Source organism: Gossypium raimondii, chromosome 9 (genome assembly GCF_025698545.1).
Source record: "Gossypium raimondii isolate GPD5lz chromosome 9, ASM2569854v1, whole genome shotgun sequence".
In the NCBI taxonomy this organism is placed as follows: Eukaryota; Viridiplantae; Streptophyta; class Magnoliopsida; order Malvales; family Malvaceae; genus Gossypium; species Gossypium raimondii.
Genome location: NC_068573.1, coordinates 12,509,066 through 12,534,113, shown reverse-complemented (window position 1 = coordinate 12,534,113; position 25,048 = coordinate 12,509,066). Strand labels below are relative to the sequence as shown.

Below are 25,048 nucleotides of genomic sequence, written 5' to 3'. Positions count from 1 at the left end.
CTAAGAAATTTTTTAATAAAAAGAAAATAATTTCAGAATGAGGTATAGTATCGGACAAGTATGAAGGAACAAAACTTCAGGAAGTATCCACCAGAAACTAAGTTGAAGGTCAAGAACGATGAGATCGTGTATATAAATTATCAGTTGCAATGTGAAAATATGGCTTAGGTAAATGATGTTCTCCTCACTAAGTTCTTGTGAACTTATTTGTGTGTGTTATGTTACAGGTGAGATGATGTGGGTTTGCGCTAGGAGGGACGATGCCAAGACTATGCCAAAAAGTGTCGTATCGAGTTATTAAGCATACAGAGCGAGTTTGGTGACGTGTTCAAGGTCTGATTTGTCACTCAGAAGACCCTATCTTGGGGCATCTGTCATGGAATGTGATTTCAATTTAGATATTGCTATAATTTAATTACCACGTGATGTAGTTGTGATTACCTATTGTATTTGTATTCATGTATTTTAGTTGAAAATTTTTCATTAAGTAAGATGTCAAATAATTGTAACAGGTATGTAATTAGATTAAGTTTTGGCAATTTTCATTGGTAATGCCCAAGATACGGGTCCATCAAATTGGATTGGGTTGGGGTGTTACAGATTAAATTGAATTGGGACTTTAGAAATGCATACTAGCATAGATAATTAGATTGAATGCCAAAGTATGTTAATGTATGATCTTGTGTAATTGAGCATAATTTATATGATCTCCGTATGTTATTCGACATGTTATAATAGGGGTATGAGCATGAAAACATATAATGGTATGTCTAGTCTTGAGTCAAAGTGTTATATGCAGGTTGCTGTGATTTTTCTGTACATATTGCAGTTTACATCGTGACGAGCCATAAACGACATTACGACGAGGGATCATCGTTGTGATGTCATTTATTGCATCGCCAGGATGAAAGCCCCCTTCCAGGTGACGTCGTGAGTGAGTAATCACACCGTCATGATGTAACAGGTTGTGTTTCTTCAGAAGAACCCTAAGTTTCCATATGAATTTCCAAAAAAGATGATGTGGATCGTGACCTTCTGGAAACACAAAAATTTGCACATTTTTACATACCTTTTTTAACTTAAAATCAAACAGTTTCGATAAAATTCTTGTCGAAAAAATAATTAATTTTTACAAAATAATTAAAGTGTACTTAAAATATGAGCATGTTGAATTTTAGTTAATTTTATAATTAATTTTGATTGAATTTTGGTTATTTTAGACAGATTTGTACAAAGGGCAAAAAATGGCTCGACAGACATTGCTAGAAGCGCAAAACCGAGAATCAAATTGAAGTATCGAGGAAAACTAAATTTCAGCCTAAGACGGTCCAAAATTATATGTATTAATTGAAAATATAATTAATTTTATTTATATCTAATTTAATTTGTGTTAATAAATTATTATTAATTAATTATGAAAAAGTGGCCCAGTTGAACTGAACTGAGTGAACCGAACCGACCAAGAAATGGATAGCCCAAAAATCGTCCCAAGAGTTGAACCAAATAAGGGTATTAGCTGATTATTTAAGCTTTCAAAGAGGCCCTTGAAGACTTGTTCAAGTTGCACTTAAATCCCTCCACAATTGGTGGCTTTATAGATTTGCCCCAAGCCTAAATTAGAAAAGTTGAAACCATCAACCTTGCCACATGTGTGGCCGGCCAAGGGAGGGCTCTTTGGCTGATAATTTTTGCTATTTTTAATAGCCCTCCTCAGCTATAAAACCCCTTTAGGCTGGTCATTTTAGAAACACACCTCAAGCATTCACATCTTTCCTCTCTTCTCTCCATTTTCTCTATTCTTTTCCATTCCAAAATTCCCTTGCTCTCGTGCCTATTTCTCCTCTTGGGAAAGGGGCATTCATCAGCTATTTGGAGCAGCAATTAAGTTTTCATAGCAGCCTTGGTCGAGAAGGACAATGGAAAAGGAAGAACGGAGCAACTAGTCAAGCCACGAAAAAACATCATATTTGATTCTTGTTCCCTATCTTTTTAATTTTTGTTGTTGTTTTGCTGAACATATCTAAGAATATTTATGTTGTTGGAATGGTTAATTTAATCAATTTAGCTTGAATTTAATTCTTGTTAGGTTGATTGCATTTCGTTTGTTAAAATTATTAAAATTGCGTTATGTTGTTATAGGCCTCAGTAAGATGCTTGATTAAGTAAAATCAGTACTAAGTTATTCTTGCATTACAATTGTTAGGTAACTAATGAATTAATTATTTAAGTGGATTGAAATTGTAATTAATGGATACAGTACTTAATCAGTGCATGTTTAATCATCTAAGGTAGCTGAGGGTTAGATTAGCAACGGTATCTGACAATACATTTGCCTTGCATAACTTGCAAGATTGTTGTTATTCCTAGAAAATAGAGTGTATATTTAGAAATAAATTCTTAGTATTTTTAGTAGAATCACAATATCTGAAAGTTGTGTGTAAAACTTGTATATTTATCCCTATCAGTGCCATTTATTTATAGGGAGACATAGAGTAACCCTATAAATTAATAGAATACAAGTAATACCTATTTAATAGAAAAAATCAACCCCCTTGTTGAATTAGGAGAGAGGGGCAGCTAACCCTAGTTAATAATACTAGGTTTGTCACCCCTCACACTACTTATGAGGGATTTTGGGCCTCTCCTATATCAGGTCCAATTTTAGATGCTTCTTGGACTTTTAACCCAAAAATTTATAATTTAATCCAACCCGATACATTTTTTTCTATTTCCCAATTAAATAATTTTCTTAATCCAATTCTAATTCTGTTAAAGTAATGGAACTTTACAGTAAAAGAATTTATGACAAAATATATTTAATCTCTACATTCAACAAACTCATAATGACCAATTAATTTAATTTCATTTTTGAACTTTAATTATTTACTTAAACAATACTTCAAAAAACTTAAATTAATTCTCAGGCCATTTCCACACTTAGTGGGAGACCACACTCATTTTAGAATGTAACCTATTTCTCTAACTTTATCATTTTTGTTCATTTGATTCTAAATGCAATTCATTTATGGTTTCAAAGAGTTAGTGGAGGGACCAATTGGACATATGTGATTAAGGCTCAAATGATTTATATTTAAGATTCAATTATTTGCCTATTAATTGTAAACTCATTTAGTCATGAAGTCATTTCACTATAGTATCATGAGTGATCTCTCCCCAATTACACAACATTATAAAAGCTACTCGATCAGTACTCATCAAATGAATTTGTTATAAGTGTGCTACCCTCATAGGATATCCTAAATCTCTTTGGGATAAATTTGTTCTCCCAATATGATCCCATTTTATCTCATGGTAACCATTACATCTTCCTTTATGAAAAGTCAATTACTATCAAATAGTAATTAAGTCATTTGTCATAAAGACAAATGAGCCATGGTCATGTTTACTTTTCATCTATCATGCAATGCCAATGAGAGGATATCATTTACCCATTTCTTGGGCTATGAATTCCACTATTATGAATGATGCTAAATATTGCAGAAGTCGTATACCCAATGCACCAACTTTTTTATCCTTATTTATTTGAACTATGTTTTTTACTTAAATAAAAGTATATGATTCATGCATATATAGTCCATCATCCACTTAGGATTGTGGTATGCTACATTATAAGCCTTAAAAGTGAGTAAATCTATAAATGGATTTGAGATCTATTCTATTTGGGTCATATTCGATATATTGTTAGTCTAGTCAATCACATCTATGTCTATCTTTTAGGAGACATCCATTCCAAAGCTCAAGACAAAACATCTCCCTCATTAGACTTGATAGACGACATATTAGTCTTTGAATCAGTTTGCTCATTTTTAATTAGACTAAGAACATTTTAAGGTTTATCTACTAATATAAGTTATCTTTTCGTATTACGATCTGACCACATAATACGACTTAGTATTAGTTAAACATTAGATAACTAGTAAGCTAATATTTGCTTCCATTTAACTTTGCGTGCAAAATCCATTAAGGACAATATACTACACTTAGGGCACTACATCCAACAGGTACACTATAGAGTCTTACTATTTCGAGAATGTATACCACAAGAAGCTTTTGAAGTGACCAATTTGTTCTCATTGCTAGAAAATGAGTAGATTTCATTAAATAGTCAACTATTACCCAAATGACATTTGTTTTATTCGAAGAAGTCGACAAACCTACTACAAAAATTCGTTTTTATTTCCAATCAAGAATTGAAATAGGTTGAATTAAAATAGGGGAAATTGATGTTCAACTTTAACCTACTCGCAAGTCAAACACTTTGCGAGATATTCAACAATTTCCCTTTGCATACTCGTCCACCAATACGAGTCTCTTACATTACGATACATTTTTGCACCACTAGAATGCACAATGAATGGACCATCATGACCTTCAGAAAGAATCAATTACTTAATTCAACCTTGCTAAGTACTCAAATTCGATTGCGAAATCGAACGCAGTCATCATTAGTGATGTTAAAATTCTCACCATTACCTTGCTGAACAAGTTTTATTTTCTCAACTAGGTTATCATCCACAAGTTGCATTTCTCAAGTTTGCTCAATCAACATTGATTTTAATTTCAGTTCAGCTAGCAAGCTTCCATCATGAAAAATTATCAAGTGAGTGAACAAAGACCTCAAATTGGCTAATGACTTATGACTGAAGGCTTTAGCAACCACATTAGTTTTTCCATGATGATAATCAATTACAAAATAATAATCTTTCATCAATCCAATCCAGAAATGATGTCTCCAACTCAATTCCTTTTGGGCAAAGACGTATTTGAGACTTTTATAGTTGATATATGTAACACTCTATTACTTGACCCGATCGTCGGGTCTGAGTTATGAGATGTCACATTCATTGCCAGAGTAATTTCTGACAAATTCATAATAATTTAATTATTTCAAATCATCATTTAGGTAAACAAAAACATTTCACGCATTTAATATCAAGATCAGCCGTCTCCGAGTCGTATATAAGCATATAAATGCCCTAAAGTTAACCTGAAATCAAATGAGAACTATTTTGTAAATGTTTCAAATCTTTGAGTTGACGTCATGATGTGAGGGGGTTTGTCATTGTAGCACAACATACTGACTTGGCCAAATGACCTCCTCATTACGGTGATGGGTTTTGTCGTTCTATAATGGCTTAAAGTTCAAACTTGTCAAAATGAACATCGCTTGACGTTGCGACATGACATACTCTTTTAGAAAAAAATATACCATTTTGTACCTAAATCTAAGCCATCACATCACACCTTCAACTTATGCCTAAATCAAGTACCTTCACCTGCAATAAGCACTTACAAACCTTAATCAAACATGTATAAATGACACATTCATCTTCCAAACAAATTACAATTTTCAAGCATCCATCAAACTCATAATTTTACTGAACAAGAAACACCAATCAACCATCAACCACATACTAGCATGATTCATACCAATTCACCTCCCAAAAGTACCATTTCAAATGCCATAAGTACATTCCAAATCATTACCAAACCAAACCATTGTTAAGCTAAGCATTAAAAATTCATAACATACTTCAATACTGATCTACCGTAATTCATTGTAGCAGATTTAACCATTTTTGATGTAACACGCTATAACAACCCGTTTTTAGTGATATCAGAACAGTAGTTTTGGGACCATAAATCTAACGTGAAAATAATTATTTTAATGTTTATAGAATGTTAGTAGAGTCGTATAAAATTTTGTTAAGAAATTTTGACGTTTGCATGCTTAATTAAGTAATAAGAACTAAATCGTAAAAGAGGCAAAATTAGAACTCTATAAGTTAAAGGGTCAAATTGCTATGAATCTTTAATGTGAGTGAACTTATGTGGTAATTAAACAATTCATAATGTTGGTGGACTTTTATGGACATCATTTAAATGATTTTAAAGGTTAATTACTAAGGTTAATTAAGTAATTAAATAAATAAGTTATGTAAAATCCCCATAAAAAAAGTGTCATCTTTTTAAGTCCTCTCTTCCACCAAAATTCAAACAAAAAGAAATCTCCATGGAAGCTTGCTAGGTTCGACAAAGCCTTCTTTGTGCATATCAAGTTAAGCCTTAAACGAATCTAGATCAAGGAAAAGATAAAAGTATCTAGATCATGGTAAACATAAAGTCTCAGATTAGTCAATCATACTTCGACATCTTTAAAATCGAGGTAAGTTTGTATGTTTAAATAATGCTTTAATGTTATATGATTTATGTGCTATTATGTTATTTATCATATCATGTTACGAAAGAAATCCAACAACATACGATGAGTATCGAGCCCCATTTGAACCTTAAGAATATATAGGATGTCATTAGGGTTACCATGTTTTGGGTGCTGGTACTGAATGTCCTACTGATGGCTCAGTTTCAGTATTTGTTGTGGTTACTCGTCAGCTTGTGTGAGCGGCATCGTGCAGCTACATTCCAACCATAAGCTTGTGTGAGCAGACCCATTTATGGCTCAAGTGAGCAATAATGTAGAGGAAAAAGGAAATGGAATGATTTTGACCATATGTTAGCACACTTTGTGTGAGCTTCCCGCATATCCGATATTATTCTAAGTGGTTCAACGGGCATGTAAAGGGAAGGAACGATAAGTTGTTCGATTGACTATATTATAAACTTATGGAAAGGTAAGAATTGATGTTGATCAAAGCATGTGTAACCATGTTTATAGAAATTATGAATTTAAATGTGAGATATCCATGAAATCTATCTTACCATGTGATGATTTTGGTTAAGTTATGTGTTTAATCACTAACTTGTGTTGTTACTGATGCTTAGGTTCGTGCCAAGTTATGTTAGTTTGATTTATGTGTATTTTATAAGATTTTGCATTGAAATTGTAAGCTATATTCATGATTTACAAACTTACTAAGCATTATATGCTTATATTGGTTTCTTTCCTATGTTTTATAGATTATCGGAAGCTTGATTAGCTTGGAAGCTCATCGGAGATCATCAGAGATCTATCACACTATCCAGAGATTACGTCACTAGATTTTTATATTTTAGTCATTGTTATAATGACATGTACAAGTTGATTTGTGTCTAATTTTTAATTGATGTTTATGGAATGTAATGTTGTTTTTAATTTGTGGAACTTATGGTATTTTGATGCCTTGATTGTTGATGTTAATATGGCTAGGTTGATGTATGTTTTGAATGACCAAATTTGGTATGTGTTGGTATGTTTATAATGTGGCCAAGTTGGGTTATGCTTTGAAGTAGTTATGAGCTATTTGTATTAGTATAAGTGTGGTCAAATATGGTAAGTTTGGTATGGAAATAGGTTAGTTATGAATGGTTAACGAAATGATAAATTAGCACATGTCTAGATAGTTTTAATGAATTGTGATTGAGGTGCCTTTTGTCATGTTGGTTGTATGGATATTTGGTATAGATATTTGGTCATTTTATGCATGATTTAGGTATTGTTTAAGGTCTTGATTATATGTGCAAGTTGCTTGTAGGTTCATGTTTGAAGGGGTGAAAGAAATGACTTGATTTTGGCAATTTTCTTGTCCACACGGCCTAAGACCCCAGCATGTGTCTCAGCTGTGTGCCCCCTATAGGATTTAAAGGTTACTTTTAGAAAGTTACACGGCTTAGCACACATCCTGACACACAGGTGTGTGAGGCCATTTTGATTGTTACACGACTTGGCACACGAGCATATGGCTTGGCCGTGTGACCCAAGTCAGAGAGTTACATGGGCACGGACACGGGCTGGGACATGGTCGTGTGTCCCTATTTTGAATGTTACATGGCCTGAGGCACGGGTGTGTGTCTCATCTGTGTGAGTCACACGGCCTGGCCACACGGCTATGTGACTCCTGCAGTGTGAATTTTTCTAACTTTTTCTTTAAGGTTTCATATTTTTCTGATTTAGTCCTGAATCATTCCTAAAGTGTTTATAAGGCCTAGAGGGCTCGAACAAGGTACAATATGCATGTGTTTGAATGGATTATGATATGATTTATGAAATGTTTGGAAATGAATGTTTTTAAGTTACGTTTTTGCGGTAATAATTTGTAACCCTATTCTAGTGATAGATACGGGTTAGCGGTGTTACACACGCCAAACCCGACTCAATATTTGGATCTGAGTATGGTGTGCCATTACTTAAAATCATCCTAACTTCAAAGCATTTTTGCGAAAGCTTTATAAAATTTCACAAGTTTTAGATATCAAACATATGATAGTTGTTGTTTTACTAAAGTTTGAATGGAATCATTAGCAGTTTAAAAATATAAAGTTCAAGCATTTTGGCGTGTAAGTTCAAATACAATAACTTCATTAAATAGAATGTAATGATTCAAATCAGGCATTGATACCTTACAAAAATCACGTAAAAATAGAGTCTTGTCAGAATGGAAGTTCTTTATATAGATCGTTTTCAAACTACATTTATACCCCACCCCCAAGAGTCATTCATTATATAGATTAAAATAGATAGGTCATAATAGCAGCAGTATTTTGGCATAGTCTTTCAAACAAAGTATTCCTTCTGCTAGTAAGCCTAAGAAAGACAAGGTAATGGAGTAAGTTCATACGAACTTACTGAGTTCCAAAGAAAGAACATAGATATTATTACTTATGGCACACCTAAATGTTTCAAAGGGATTAACAATTCATAACATACTTCAATATTGATCTGCCACAATTCATTACAGCAGATTAAACCATTTTCTATGTAACACACCAAACCCAACTCAATATTTGGATCCGAGTATGGTGTGGAACTACTTGAAATCAACCCAACTTCAAAGCATTTTGGCGGAAGCTTTATAAAATTTTACTAGTTTTAGATATCAAACATATGATAGTTGTTGCTTTCCTAAAGTTTGAACCATTAACAATTTTCAAAAATAATGTTCAAGCCTTTTGGCGTATAAGTTCAAATATAATAACTTCATTACACAAAATGTAATGATTCAAATTAGGCATTTATACTTAATAGATATCTCGTAAAAAGAGAGTCTTGTCAAAATGGAAGTTCTTTATATATATCATTTTCATAATACATTTATATGCCACCCCCAAGAGTCATGCATGATAAATAATAAAACAGTCAGCTCACAATAACAGCAACATTCTTGCATCCTCCAAATGAAGTCTTCCTTCAGCTAGTATGCTTGAGAAGAAAAATGTAGCGGAGTAAGTTCATACAAACTTAGTGAGTTCCAAAGAGATAAAAGGAAGATAATTATACATATCAGATCCTCAATATATCAAATCTGAACATGCTTGCAAGAATCAACATCACTTAATCCAGAATCAGGAAGTTTTCTTCCTCACACACCATTCTAATATCTATGTATGTAGTAGGAAAGGCATGTAAATGACTTCGATAGTAACCTAAGGGTTCATTAGTAATAACAAGTGAGCTGGTACTAATATATAAGTTAGCTAGATATTACGAACCTCCACTTAGAAGATGTTTTTTAAACTTAGGATTTTAGAGAGTTTCAGAGGAAATCAAGAAAGAAGAAGAAGACACTAAGGTGTTCCAAAAGACCAACACAATCCTTAAATACTTAAGCAACGGGACAAGGATTAGTGGAAAAATCAGATATTTCCACTAACTCTCTTGATTACCATGATTAAGTGCACTTGACAAAATTTAGGTCTTATAATCTACAACAGTCTAGTTCTGTTCAGACTATGTAACACCCCTTACCTTACCCGGATGCCGGACCTGAGTAATTGAAGTTACGACAAAGCTAGATCATTGAGAATCACTTTATTGTACACAAAACTCTAATATTTAAAACATCAATCACGTGTAAACTAATATATAATTTAATTTTAGAACTCTAACAGGATATATTTACAAACTTCAGTCATGTAATAGGATTAAAACTCAAAAACAATAAGTTTTAACACTAAAAATGAAAGTTTCGTAGTTGGTATTGTAACACCCCTTACCCGAGACCGTTGTCAGAGTCGAGCATGAGGCATTACTTGACTTAACTAAAAAGTTCAAGGCATAAAAATTTACTATTAAATGTTATTTCACTGTTCATAATAAGGCTATCCACTTGCACATCAGTCACAAAATCAATTATAACTCGAGCTATAAAACTCAATATTTAGATCCGTAAATTTTCCATGAAACTAGACTCATATATATTTTTACCATCAATTTTTTAGAATTTTTGGTCCAGCAAATTAGTACATTTTATTAGTTAAAGTCTCCCCTGTTTCACTGAAAGACTGTCCTGACCTCTCGTCACTAAAATTCAATTATCTCATTGTACAGACTTCATATGGTGTTCTAACTTGTTTTTAAAGAAAATAGACTCAATAAAAAATCTAGAATATAAATTAAAAATCATAAATATTTTTGTACAATTTTTAATGATTTTTCAAAGTCAGAACAGGGGATTCCGAAAACCACTTTGACCTTGTTTAACTAAAATGCAAATATCTCAGAATACATAATTCCTTTGTCTACACCGTTATTTTTCTATGAAAATATACTCAATAATATTTAATTATATATCTCATCCACCCTGTTACTCATTTTCTACTATCCTTGGTGATTTTTCAAAATCACATCACTATTGTTATCTCAAAACTGATTCACTACCAATTTTTACTTTTTCATGATTTCTATGCATAATTTATCACCTAGACATTTATAACAACAAACACCTTCATAATTAGCCATTTTAATAACTATTCATCATCAAATATTTACATATAATATTTTGGTCATATATTAAGAATATACAATTGAAATACCAAGTCCCTATACATGCCATAGCTCAAAAATTTATCGTCTTAAAATACCGAGTTGTGGTGGTTGATAGTGTGAACGCTCTCCGACGTATATGAAAGAAAAAGAAATAAAAGAAATAATAATAAAGCATAGTAAGTTTACAAGTAAATAAATAACAACATTTATCATAAACAATTATATTCATAAATTTTTATTAAGCATTAAGATCTTTACTTTCTTCTTTACTTACTCTCTTACTCGTTTACTTACTTGCTTGCTTAACTTACTCCTTCGTTGTTGAAATTTCTTTTCTCAACTGATAACTGAGATACTCTTAATATTATTAACTCACCTGAACTTGTCTATTAGGCTTTTACCTGAACTTTCATGTAACAGCGTCTATTTATTAGCCCGTTGAATCACTTGGGATACTAAGGATACTCGGTCTCCTGTCTGAATACAACATGCCAAAGCTATGTCCCAGACATACTCTTACATGTGATGTTTCTTGTACTACCAATGCCATATCCCAGATATGGTCTTACATGAAAGTTCTCATATAGGTATCCATGCCATGTCCCAGACATGGTCTTACGAGGGACCTCACATCTTGGGGCCAACGCCATGTCCCAGACATGGTCTTACATGGGACCTCTCATCTCGGTGCCAACGCCATGTCCCAGACATGGTCTTACATGGGACATTTCATCTCGATGCCAACGCCATCTCCCAGACGTGGTCTTACATGGGATCTCTCATAATCTCAATGATGCCAATGTCATGTCCCAGACATGGTCTTACATGGGATCTCTTTACCCAAATGTCATGACATTTGTATCCAATACATTCCTCATGTTTCAACGGGGCCTTTTAATATTGATTTTTTGTCATCTCATACTTGAGTTAACATTAGATATTTTCATGAAATAAATACATAATTGCTGAAAAATAACAGCATTAATAATAATTATCAAAATATTACATTTATTTACCATGAACTTACCTCGGTACAAAATATGATCAAATCTAGCACTTTAGTCCTCAACCCTTTTCTTTCCGCGGTCTAACTCCAAGTTTTGTTATTCTTGATCTATAATAGAAAATTTAGCTTATTTAATACTCACATTCATCAAAACAGCCCTTAACTCGAACTTTGAAAAAATTACATTTTTTCCCCTAAACTTTTGCATATTTACACTCTTGTCCCAAAGCTCAGAAATTAAACTTCATCCCTTAGTCTTATGTTTTATGACATACTGAACATTTTCCCTTCTATGGCAACATCAAATTCTCACTCTAACACTTACTTATGAACATTAGGTAGTTTTACCGATTATGTCGTTTTACTCGTTTTCACTTAAAATCAGTTAGCAAAAGTTGTTTAGCATAATTTTAAGCTTCACATTCTAGCATAAAACATCAAAATAAACACATTTCACGTATGGGTATTTTTCTAAATATGAACCCTAGGTTAAATTATTGTTAGAATAAGCAAAATCAAGTTACTAGGACTCCAAAAACGTAAAGAAGATTAAAAACGGGGCTAGAACAGACTTACAATCGAGCTTCGAAGCTTCAAAAACACTAGCCATGGTTTCCCCTTCTGAAATTCGTCCATGGGGTTTAAGATGGACAAAAATTGGCTTTTAATTTTGTTTTTAATTCATTTTAATAACTAAATGACCAAAATGCCCTTAATGAAAAACTTTGGAAACATGCCTAACCATGTCCATTTTTGTCTACCAACTTAACCAATGGTCTAATTACCATAGAAGGACCTCCAATTTAAAATTTCATAACAATTCGACACCTCTAACATGTAGAACTCAACTTTTGCACTTTTTACAATTTAGTCCTTTTGACTAAATTGAGTGCCCAAACGTCGAAATTTTCGAACGAAATTTTCATGAAATCATTTTCTAAAATTGTAGACCATAAAAATATAAGAAAAATAAATTTTTCCTCATCAGATTTGTGGTTCCGAAACCATTGTTTCGACTAGGCCCAAAATCGGGATGTTACATTTTTCCCCTTTAGGGATTTTCGTCCCTGAAAATCTTACCTTTGAAGAGATTTGGGTACTATTTTCACATAGCCTCTTCTGGCTCCCATGTAGCCTCGTCTATCACATGCCTATTCCATAATACTTTCACAAGTGCAATACTTTTGTTCCTTAGTTGATTGGTCTCTCGAGCTAATATCTTTACCGGTTCTTCATTGTAAGTCATGTTTGGCTGAATCTCAACCTCTGTCTGAGAAATCACATGTGACGGATCTGAACGATAACGGTGTAATATAGACACATGGAACACATCATGAATCTTCTCTAACTCAGTCGGCAAAGCTAACCGATATGTTAAAGGCCCAACTCTTTCAAAAATACCCTATCACCAACTTGGAACTCAATCTCTTTTCTTTTCAAATTTGTATAGGATTTTTGTCTATCTAAAGCTACTTTCAAGCAATCTCTAATGACTTTTACTTTCTCTTCTATTTCTTTGCTTAGATCAACCCCGTAAATCTGATTTTCCTTAAGCTCTGTCCAATACAAAGGCGTACGACATTTACGTCCATACAAAGCTTAATAAGGTGCCATCTTCAAACTCAACTAATAACTATTATTATAGACAAACTCTACCAACGACAAATATTTCTCCTAACTACCTTGAAATTCTAAAACACAACATTTGAGCATATCCTCAAGTACCTGAATAACTTTCTCTGACTGACCATCGGTCTGAGGATGGAAAGTTGTACTAAAACTCAACTTTGTGCCCAAAGCTTCCTGCAATTTCTTCCAAAATCGTGAAGTAAATCTCAGATCTCTATCTGAGATAATCAATAACGATACTCCATGCAGTGTGACTATCTCTAAAATATAGAACTCGGCCAACTTGTCAAATGAATATTCGACACTTCTCACCTTACAAGTAATATCTCCAGATTTTCAACGCAAATACAATGACAGCTAGTTCTAAATCATGCGTCGGGTAGTTTTTCTCATGTGACTTTAACTGTTTGGAAGCATATGCTATTACTTTACCTTCCTGCATAAGTACACAACCCAATTTATTCAAGGATGTATCACTGTAAACCACAAATTCTTTACCCGGTTCTGGCTGTACCAAAACAAGAGCTTCTTTCAACAATGCCTTCAACTAGTCAAAACTCTGCTGACACTTCTTAGTCCATTCAAACTTGACATCTTTCTGCAATAATCTTGTCAATCGGGTAGCTATCATGGAAAATCCCTTTACAAACTGTCTGCAATAACCAGCTAATCCAAGAAAACTTCTAACCTCTGACACATTTCTGGGTGGTTTTCACTCAACAATTGCTGAAATTTTACTCGGATCAACTTTAATACCATCACCTGTGACAATGTGCCCAAGGAATACGACTTCTCAAAGCCAAAACTCACTTTTGCTAAACTTGGAATACAACTGATTGTCCCTCAAAATCTGTAAAACTGTTCTCAAATGTTTGGCATGTTCAGTCTCATCAGGAGAATAAATCAGAATATCATCAATAAACACAACTACAAACTTGTCCAAGTACGGTCCAAAGATTCGGTTCCTTAAATCCATGAATATGGCAGGAGCATTAGTCAAACCAAATGGCATAATAAGAAACTCATAGTGACCATACCTAGTCTGGGAAGCAGTCTTCGAAACATCTGATTCTTTAACCCGCAACTGATAGTAACCGGATCTCAAATCTATCTTGGAGAACACTGTGACTCCCTTCAATTGGTCAAACAAATCATCAATTCTGGGCAGTGGATATTTATTTTTTTATTGTCACTTTGTTTAGCTACCGATAATCTATACACAACCTCATTGAACCGTCTTTCTTTTTTCACAAAAAGCACTAGTGCACCCCACGAAGAACAACTAGGCCTTACAAAACCTTTATCAGTTAATTCCTGCAACTGAGCTTTCAATTCTTTCAATTCCAACGGGGTCATTCTATAAGGAGCAATAGAAATAGGAGTTGTACCTGGAATCAACTCAATACCAAATCCAACTTCTCTAACAGGAGGCAAACTTGACAATTCTTCCGGGAACACATCTAAATACTCACGTACCACTGGCACTGATTTAATTTTCAACTTTGGATCTTTAGTGTTCAATACAAAAGCAAGATAAGCTTCACACCGTTTTCTCAAACATTTCTGAGCAGACATAACAGAAATCATGGCAAGAGAACTATCTGACTCATCTGCCTTTTCTTCGAGTCTTGAACTTCAATTTCAGCTTTGCCCTTTTCTTTTTCTTTTAACAACTCCTCTGCCTTACAGGCTCTCTCAACTAGAAGAACAAACTCTTTTATCTTTAGAACACCAACTGACAGTTGGATATCATCATTGAGCCCATCCTCAAATCTTTTACACATAATAGCTTCTGTAGATACACACTCTCGAGCATACTTGTAGAGTCTGACAAATTCACGTTCATACTCAGTTACAATCATCTTACCCTACTTTAACTCAAGGAACTCTTTTCTTTTCTGGTCAATAAACCTCTGACTGATATACTTTTTACAGAACTCCTCTTAAAAGAAATTCCAAGTAACCCTCTCACTAGGTACCACTGACACAAGAGTCTTCCACCAATGATAAGCTGAATCTCTGAGCAGTGAGACAACACACTTCATGCATTCTTCAGGTGTACAAGATAATTCATCAAAAAATCTAATAGTATTCTCAAGCCAAAATTCTGCTCTCTCTGCATCATCATCTTTAGTAGCCCGAAACTCTTCAGCTCATTCTTTTTTGATGTTATCAACTGGTGGCCTTTCTCCTATAACTGTACCTATAACTGGGGGAGCTACATAGGAAATCTAAAAATCATGAGGGGGTGGAGGTCTAACAGCCGGATTCATACGAACAAACTCGGCAAACGATTCATTCATAGCATGGAAGAAGGCTTCTCGAGCCTCTCATCCCTGACTAACTGTAACGGGCCTTTCACTAACATTAACATCTGATGGCACCGTCCCTTCTACGAGAGTGGGCACATTACTCTCTACTTCATCTGTACCAGCTCGTTCGAGATCCATAACTATAAAAGAAAACATTTCAAAATTGTCAGGAGTCGTCACACTATCAAAATATATAAGTATGGCATTTATAGCTAGACTCTTATTCATACTGAATATTCCAAGAACCGACTAAACCTGCTCTGATACCAATAAAATGTAACACCCGTTACCCGAGACCGTTGTTGGAGTCGAGCATGAGGCATTACTTGAGTTAACTTAAAAGTTCGAGGCATAAAAATTTAGTTTTAAAAGTTATTTCACTGTTCATAATAAGGCTGTCCACCTGTGCAACAGTCACTAAATCAATTATAACTCAAGATAAGAAACTCAAAATTTAGATCCGTAAATTTTCCTTGAAACTAGACTCATATATATTTTTACCATAATATTTTTAGAATTTTTGGTTCAGCCAATTAGTACAGTTTATTAGTTAAAATCTCCCCTGTTTCACTGATCGACTGTCCTGCCCTCTCGTCACTAAAATTCAATTATCTCATTGTACAGACTTCATATGGTGTTCTCACTTGTTTTTAAAGAAAATATACTCAATAAAAAACCTAGAATACAAATTAAAACTCATAAATATTTTTGTACAAATTTTAATGATTTTCCAAAGTCAGAACAGGGAATTCCGAAAACCACTTTGACCTTGTCTAACTAAAATGCAAATATCTCAGAATACATAATTCGTTTGTCTACACCGTTATTTTTCTATGAAAATATACTCAATAATATTTAATTATATATCTCATCCACCCTGTAACTCGTTTTCTACTATCCTTGGTGATTTTTCAAAATCACGTCACTATTGTTGTCTCAAAACTGATTCACTACCAATTTTTAATTTTTCATGATTTCTATGCATAATTTATCACCTAGACATTTATAACAACAAACACCTTCATACTTAGCCATTTTAATAACTATTAATCATCAAATATTTACATATAATCGTTTGGTCATATATTAAGAATATACAATTGAAATGACCAAGTCCCTATACATGCCATAGCTCAAAACATTTATCGTCTTAAAATACCAAGTTGTGGTGGTTGATAGTGTGAACGCTCTCCGACGTCTTCAAGATCCTGACTATACTTGATAATACTATATGAAAGAAAAAGAAATAAAAGAAATAAGCATAAAGCTTAGTAAGTTTACAAGTAAATAAATAACAACAATTATCATAAACAATTATATTCATAAATTTTTATTAAGCATTAAGATCTTTACTTTCTTCCACTGCACCAAAACAGGCTTTTAGCGGCATTTTTAGCGGTGTTTTGACAAAAACGCCACTAAAAATAGAGCATTAGCGGCGCTTTACATAAAACACCGCTAAAGATCGAGCATTAGCGGTGCTTTCAGGAAAGTGCCATTAAAAATGAGCATTAGCGGTGTTTTTTGGAAAAACGCCGCAAAAAACCTAAGCCCAACGACATCGTTTTCTGACCTTTTGAGGGCTTTGACAGCATTTTTGAAAAAGCGTCGCTAATGCTCAGAGCTTTAGCTGCGTTTTTAAAAATGCACCGCTAATGCTCAGGGATTTAGCGGCATTTTCCAAGAAGCGCCGCTAATGCTCGGGGATTTAGCGGCGTTTTTGAAAAAGCGCCGCAAAAACATTTTATTTGTCTATTTACTATTTAATTTGTTTATTTATATTAGTTAAAATTCAATTTATTTTTAATTGAATATTTGTTAAAAATGGATAAGTTTGAAATAATGACACGTAGAAATAATTTGAAAAAAAAACATAGAAAAATATTTGTTAAAAATCGAAAAATTAAAATACTATTATTTAAAATAATTTTAAAATTTTTTGGGTACATGACTGAGTGATTTTTAATTTATATATTAAATAATTTCATATATAATTGCAAAAGATATGATAGTATTAATTTTAAAATATTTAATTAATTATCATTATAGTTTAGGGTTTAATATATATGGTTTAGGGTATATGGTTAATTTAGGATTTAAGGCCGATTTAGGAGTTACAATTTCAAGGTTTATAGATTGTGGAATCAGGGATTATGGATTAGGGATTTTGATTTGAGGGTTGTGATTTAGGGGTTAGGGGTTAGAGATTAAGAGTTAAGAATTTAGGGTTTATGGATTTAATATCAGATTAAGGCTTAGGGTTTAGATTAATTAGTGTGTTTTAATTTATATTAAATAAGGTTTAGGGGTTAGGGGTTAGGGATTCGGGTTAGGTTTTAGGGTTTAGACTAATTAGTGTTTTTTAATTTAAATATTAAATAAGGTTTAGGGGTTAGTAGTTAGGGGTTTGAGATTAGGGATTAGAGGTTAAAAGTTAGTGATTTAGGGTTTAAAGATTTGGGGTCGGGTTAAGGTTTAAGGTTTAGATTAATTAGTATTTTTAATTTATATATTAATTAAGTTCTTATATAATTGTAAAAGAGGGGTTAAGGGTTAAGAGTTAGGAATTTAGGGTTTAGGGATTCTGGGGTCAGATCAAGGTTTTGGGTTTAGATTAATTAGTTTTTTTAAAAAAATTTAATCTAAACCATTTGATATATTTAAATATTAGTTTAAATAGAATTACTAAATAAGTTAAAATAAGTATTGATATATATATGGATGGATATATATTTACGTATTTATAATTAATTATTTTGGATATATAGGACTAAATTATAAGAAATGAAATAAAATACAAACAAAAAGACAAAAAACCTAAAATTTATAATTTTATATAATTCTTATAAATATTACTTAAAAAGTTTAGAATTATTTATTTAAAATGTCACGTTTGGCTTAAGTAAATTAACTTTTTGTGGCGTTTTTTACAGAAAACGCCAGAACTATGCGTTAAAGGTTAATAAAACGGCGCCGTTTATGAGTAGAACTTTAATTTTTAGTGGCATTTATATAAAAAACGCCGCAAAAGATAAGCAATGGCGGCGTTTTTATAAAAAACGCCAGAAAAAATCATATTTTTTATCCCAAAATTTCAAATGAAATATTTTTTCCCCCCTTCTTTTTCCCAAAATCTATTTCCCCATAACCCCAGAAATCCCACTTGAAATTTCTTCTTTTTTCCCCATTTTATTTTCCCCATACCATTTCTCCCCTACCCCGATTCCCTTTATTTCCGCCCCGAATTTCTGCAAATCTGCAGCCTTCTGCATCTCCTCAAAAGGTTATAGCAGAAGGAGGTCTCGAACTAGCAGGTAAAGTGGTACAAATTCATGGAGTCCTTATGGATACCCCACGCCACCACAATCTGCATATCCTCAACAAAATTATTACTACACGTCGCAACATCCTAGTTATGCACCACCGCCTTCATATAATTATATATCGCAATCGCCTGGGTGTGTACATAGGACTATGGAGAGGAAATACTCAAGGATATATGATAACTACCAGACATTGGACCAGGTTAGCTTCCTGTTCTGCTATTCTTTTGAGTTTTTATTTATTTTGTTCTTTTGTATTGGTTAATATGGAGAAAAATATTTACTCAGAATCTAATTTTACTTGTCCTATGAATGTGCTGGAATAGAGGAAATTTGAAATTTTGGTTCAAATTTTAGGGCTTTGTAACTATTTACGGTTCTCTCGCCCCTCCATTTGTTATTATCGATACTGATTTTAACTGTAATTTTGTTTAGGACTTTCTCTTTTCAATTACTTTTCTTATTGAGTATGTGTTAGAAGAGAGGAAATTTGTAATTTTTGTTTAATTGTTGAGTCTTATGAACTGACATTTGTGCCTTAGTAAATTTGATTATGCTGTGTAGGCCAATACTTATGGGACAGCAGTGCCACTCAAAATGGATCTCGATAGCCAAATTCTCTCGCGGTATGTTTTTATCTTTATGACGAATTACTACTCTTTTAATTCCAATTTTAAGCTATTGACGTTCAACAAATTGCTTTAGACTTGTATGCATAATATGTTAATTTGATGGTTAATATGTTAATCCCAATTTTAATCATTCATTTTGATAGAATTTAATATGTTAATTTGATGGTTAAGATATTCACTGTGACTTAACAGGGGCACCAGGCTTTGATCTGCTTTTGTAATTCATCCAAAATTCTTGTTTTTGATAAGTGAGTATTTTTTCATCGAAATACTTGGAATTTTTTTACTAAATTGCTTGTGCTGAATGCTAATTTAACCATTTTGGCTGAGGTACTTTTTGGGTTTTGAGGATGACTGAATGTTTTTTTAAAGTAGTTTAAAAATAAATAGATAAGGCAAATGTATTTCTAAGTGATGGATATGATAGAGAGACTACTGTTATCTAGTCTAAGTTGTTTAATTTATCTATTTCTAATTTGTTTAAGTTATCTATTTCTGCCTTCAACGTGGTACAGTGTTGAACAAATTAGCAGCAGAACCAAATGCATGAAGCTTTAAGCAAACAGACTATATCTATACACTAGTACTGATATCAAGGTAAATGGACTTCTTGGATCCTGTGTAGGCATTGTGTTTATCTAGCTCAACCATTTCTATGCTTGTGAATGGAAACTGAGCAAGCGGATTCTCACAAAATGGATTTTAACGCGACGGAGGAAGAGGAATTTGGATTCTCAAGAAACTATTTCTTAGCAAAAGAAATGGGCAGTTCTGGGAAGAAATCTGCTCGTAAACTCAGTGATATCAACGTCGTTGACGAACAGGTATTTTGCCTCATTGAATCCCCATCTCGAAAAACACTTTTGTTTTTTTATTCTTTTAAATTTTGTTGTTTTAAAATTGCAGGAACTTAGAGAAGCTTCAGCTAATATTGAACCAAAGCATCAAAACGACATTGCAGATTTAATAAATAGTTACAAAAGTTTATACCCAAAATGGGTTTTTAATCTCAGGTAATTTAAAACTCTTATTTACTTAATGGTGTAATTTTGTATTTCATTGGAAACTTTAATTTGTTAGAATTTGATCCCAAAAACTCCATGTTGCTAAAAGAGAATATATTTAAATACATGGCTTCTTGCTTTTTTATAATTTTCAGTTCGAATGGTTTCTTGGTTTTCCACCACCCCCTAAATAAAATTGCCGATTCTCTTGTAAATAATTTAGAGAAATAATTAAAAGAAAAAAAGTAAACCCATATTTGCATAGGATTTTGGACCTTCACCTCTTCTCTTCTTATCGTTATTTTCAGCTGAAAAAGGCTTTTACATTAATCACCCTTGAAGTTACTTTTCTACAGGTAATAATAAATTTTTCTTTTTTCTGTCTACTTATTGGGTTTCTTTTAATTCATTCCTTAATTGGTTCATGTTGATTTTTTTTTTGCATATCATCTTAGATTTTCTTCCTTATAATGGGGAGATACCCATATTCTGTTTAGTCTTAAATTTTATGATTTCACTTCCTATAGAAAAATTAATGCATGTTTTTGTCTTTCAATATAGGAAGCAGGTAAGCATGTGAGTTCAAACTATTTGGTAGATTTTTAATCAAATAGATTGAATTGCCAGGATTTTACTTTGCATTATATATATATATATATATATATATATATATATATATATATATATATATATAGTTTCTTATTTTTCAATGTTCTAACTGAAATTTATGCCAATGAAAACTTCTATATCTTTGACCAAGTCAATTTCTTTATTTCTCTTTAGGATTTTAACGTGCTTAAAAACTTTATTTTTTTTATGCTATTGAAGCATTGGATCATGTTTGCATGCTGCAGGAACAGGCTGCTTTGCTAACATGTTGAAATGTTGATTTTGATAATTCCTTACATATTAAATATTGAAGTGTTGATATTCAAGCTAGTAATTTAACAGTAAGGTTTATTAATGTTATCCAATTAATTAATTGGACTAACTTATCAGGTTTTGTAAATTAAGGGATAAAATTCATAATTAGTCCTTTATTTATTTATTTTTATTTCAAAGTGTTACCTTGAAAGTTAGTATTGGTTTAATTTTCCAGTACTTATTGTGTGTATGTTTTGCTTTTATTTATTTGCAGATGTGGTTTTGGTCTTCTAATGTATGAATCAGAAGTGCATTTCTATTCTTCTATTTGTAGTTAAGATTTAAAACTGAAGACAAAGCAAGGAGACTTCTAAGTAATGTGCCATTTTTTTTGAAACCAAGGGGTTATTTTTTCGGTATTACTCCTAAAAAAGTGATTGCCAAAAACTGTTGTTTCGGGATTTGTGTATTTTTCTTTTTTTTTTTCTTGTGGTTACTTCTTTTTGCTTCGGGAGGTGATTGTGTAAACATTTTAGTGTGATTTAGTTATTGTAAGAATATTTTTAACATTGTTAATTTTAATATTATTGTAAAAATATTTTGAATTATAATTCAGTTATTAATTTATATCACATATCTTTAATTGAATTTGAAGTATCATTTAAATTTACCGTTTTTGGTTGGATTTTATGTTACAAGAAGGATTGTATATGGATGGAAATCGGATGTTACAAATTTGCCAAAATTAGTGGCGTTTTTCCCATAAACGCCCTTAAAGAACCGTAATTTTAAGTGGCGTTTGTGATAAAAGCGCCGCTAAAGATTAGTTCTTTAGCGACGTTTGTGGGGTATGCATCGCTAAAGTTCATGTTCTTTAGCGGCGTTTGTGGGAAAAGTGCCGCTAAAGGTCATGGTCTTTAGCGGCGTTTGTGGGAGAAGCGCCGCTAAAGGTCATGGTCTTTAGCGGCGTTTGTGGAAAAAGCGCCGCTCAAGGTCTTGGTCTTTAACGGCGTTTGTGGGAAAAGCGCTACTAAAGGTCTTAGTCTTTAGCGGCGTTTTTGGGAAGAGCGCCGCTAAAGAGTCTTTAGCGGCGTTTAGTTATAAAAACACCACTAAAGTTAGCGATGTTGTCATTAGCGGCGTTTTTGGCAGACTTTTAGCGGCGCTAAAGGACTAAAAAAGTGTCGTTAAAAGCCTATTTTGGTGTAGTGTTCTTTACTAACTCTCTTACTCGTTTACTTACTTGCTTGCTTAACTTACTCCTTCGTTGCTAAAATTTCTTTTCTCAACTGATAACTGAGATAATCTTAATCTTATTAACTCACCTGAACTTCTCTATTAGTCATTTACCTGAACTTTCATTAACAGCGTCTATTTATTAGCCTATTGAATCACTTGGAATACTAAGGATACTCGGTCTCCTGTCTGAATACAACATGCCAAAGCTATGTCCGAGACATAGTCTTATATGGGATGTTTCTTGTACTGCCAATGCCATATCTTAGATATGGTCTTACATGAGAGTTCTCATATAGGTGCCCATGCCATGTCCCAAACATGGTCTTACGGGGGACCTCTCATCTCGGTGCCAACGCCATGTCCCAGACATGGTCTTACATGGGACCTCTCATCTCGGTGCCAACGCCATGTCCCAAACATGGTCTTACATGGGACCTCTCATAATCTCAATGATGCCAATTCCATGTCCCAGACATGGTCTTACATGGGATCTCTTTACCCGAATGTCATGATATTTGTATCCAATACATTCCTCATGTTTCAATGGGGCCTTTTAACACTGATTCTCTGTCATCTCATACTAGAGTTAACATTAGATATTTTCATGAAATAAATACATAATTTATGAAAAATAACAGCATTAATAATAATTATCAAAATATTTCATTTGTTTACCGTAAACTTACCTCGGTACAAAATATGATCAAATCCAGCACTTTAGTCCTCAACCCTTTTCTTTCCTCAGTCTAACTTCGAATTTTGTTCTTCTTGATCTATAATAGAAAATTAGCTTATTTAATACTCACATTCATCAAAACAGTCCTTAACTCGAACTTTGAAAAAATTACATTTTTGCCCCTAAACTTTTGCATATTTACAATTTTGTCCCAAAGCTCGGAAATTAAACTTCATCCCTTATTCTTAGGTTTTATGACATGCTGAACATTTTTCCCTTCTATGGCAACATCAAATTCCCAGTCTAACACTTACTTATGAACATTAGGTATTTTTACCGATTATGTCGTTTTACTCGTTTTCACTTAAAATCACTTAGCAAAAGTTGTTTAACATAATTTCAAGCTTCATATCCTACCATAAAACATCAAAATAAACACATTTCACCTATGGGTATATTTTCAAATATGAAACCTAGGTTAAATTATTGCTAGAATAAGCTAAATCAAGTTACTGTGACTCTAAAAACATAAAAAACATTAAAAACGGGGCTAGAACAGACTTACAATCGAGCTTGGAAGCTTGAAAAACCCTAGCCATGGTTTCCCCGTGTGAAATTCGGCCATGGGGTTGAAGATGGACAAAAATTGGCATTTAATTTTTTTTAGTTCATTTTAATAACTAAATGACCAAAATGCCCTTAATAAAAACTTTGGAAACATGTCTAACCATGTCCATTTTTGTCTACCAACTTAACCAATGGTCTAATTACCATATAAGGACCTCCAATTTAAAATTTCATAACAATTCGATAGCTCTAACATGTAGAACTCAACTTTTACACTTTTTACAATTTAGTCCTTTTGACTAAATTGAGTGCCCAAACGTTGAAATTTTCGAACGAAATTTTCATGAAATCATTTTCTAAAATCGTAGACCATAAAAATATAAGAAAAATAATTTTTCCCTCTTCGAATTTGTGGTCCCGAAACTACTGTTTCGACTAGGCCCAAAATCGGGATGTTACAGGTATCGATACCTAATTGATACCTTTAGGAAAATTTATACCAAAATTCAATTCCATTTTCCTTGAAAAGCAATGGTATCGATAATTAGTTGTTGGTATCGATATTTTATGAAAAGTATTGATACTCAACTAAAAATCGTTACCATTTTAGCATTCTGTTTTGTTTGGATACTGTTCATTTGGTCAAGTACCGAGACCAAATGCAATAGTATTGATTCTTAACCCAATAATGGTAAAAATCTTATCTTAGCAATTTTAATTCATGCCAAAAGTGACCTTACCACTAAATACAATAATTTATGAATCCAAACCCCTAAATAACTAATCAATGTGCTCTCATTGACACGACAATACAACACTTACATATTTAATTTCCTTAACTACAAATACAAGCCACAAACATGCTTCAAATGACTCACAATAAATCCCAAAGTGTCTTGCTTAACTCAAGCCAAACCTACCATATCATACTCAACCCAACATGCCATACTTCATTCATAAAAAACATACCATTTCATGCTTGAGCATTTATGCACAAACTTAGGGTTAAACATGCATTCCTCATCTAGTTGCTAAAACAACACTATCAAATGCACAATGCACATCACTCATAA

General features: G+C 32.9%; 1 protein-coding gene across 9 annotated transcripts; it reads left to right on the top strand.

Annotated features, from left to right (window-relative positions):
• The first annotated feature begins 18,801 nt into the window (after positions 1 to 18,801).
• Positions 18,802 to 21,988, top strand: LOC105798463 (origin of replication complex subunit 2). Of its 9 annotated transcripts, XR_008188658.1 has the most exons (7): positions 18,802 to 19,195; positions 19,558 to 19,619; positions 19,818 to 19,873; positions 20,251 to 20,449; positions 20,532 to 20,638; positions 20,938 to 20,985; positions 21,768 to 21,988. XR_008188658.1 is itself a non-coding variant. In XM_052620649.1 (6 exons), the coding sequence occupies exons 4-6, from the start codon at positions 20,291 to 20,293 to the stop codon at positions 21,829 to 21,831; spliced, it is 330 nt and encodes a 109-aa protein (XP_052476609.1). In that variant the 5' UTR covers positions 18,805 to 19,195; positions 19,558 to 19,619; positions 19,818 to 19,873; positions 20,251 to 20,290; the 3' UTR covers positions 21,832 to 21,988. The 9 variants fall into 9 exon arrangements, 8 of the variants coding, with proteins under 8 accessions (XP_052476609.1, XP_052476611.1, XP_052476610.1 ...); XM_052620649.1 differs by lacking the exon at positions 20,938 to 20,985 and having other exon boundaries at positions 18,805 to 19,195; XM_052620651.1 differs by lacking the exon at positions 20,938 to 20,985 and having other exon boundaries at positions 18,805 to 19,195; positions 20,141 to 20,449.
• Positions 21,989 to 25,048: the final 3,060 nt, after the last annotated feature.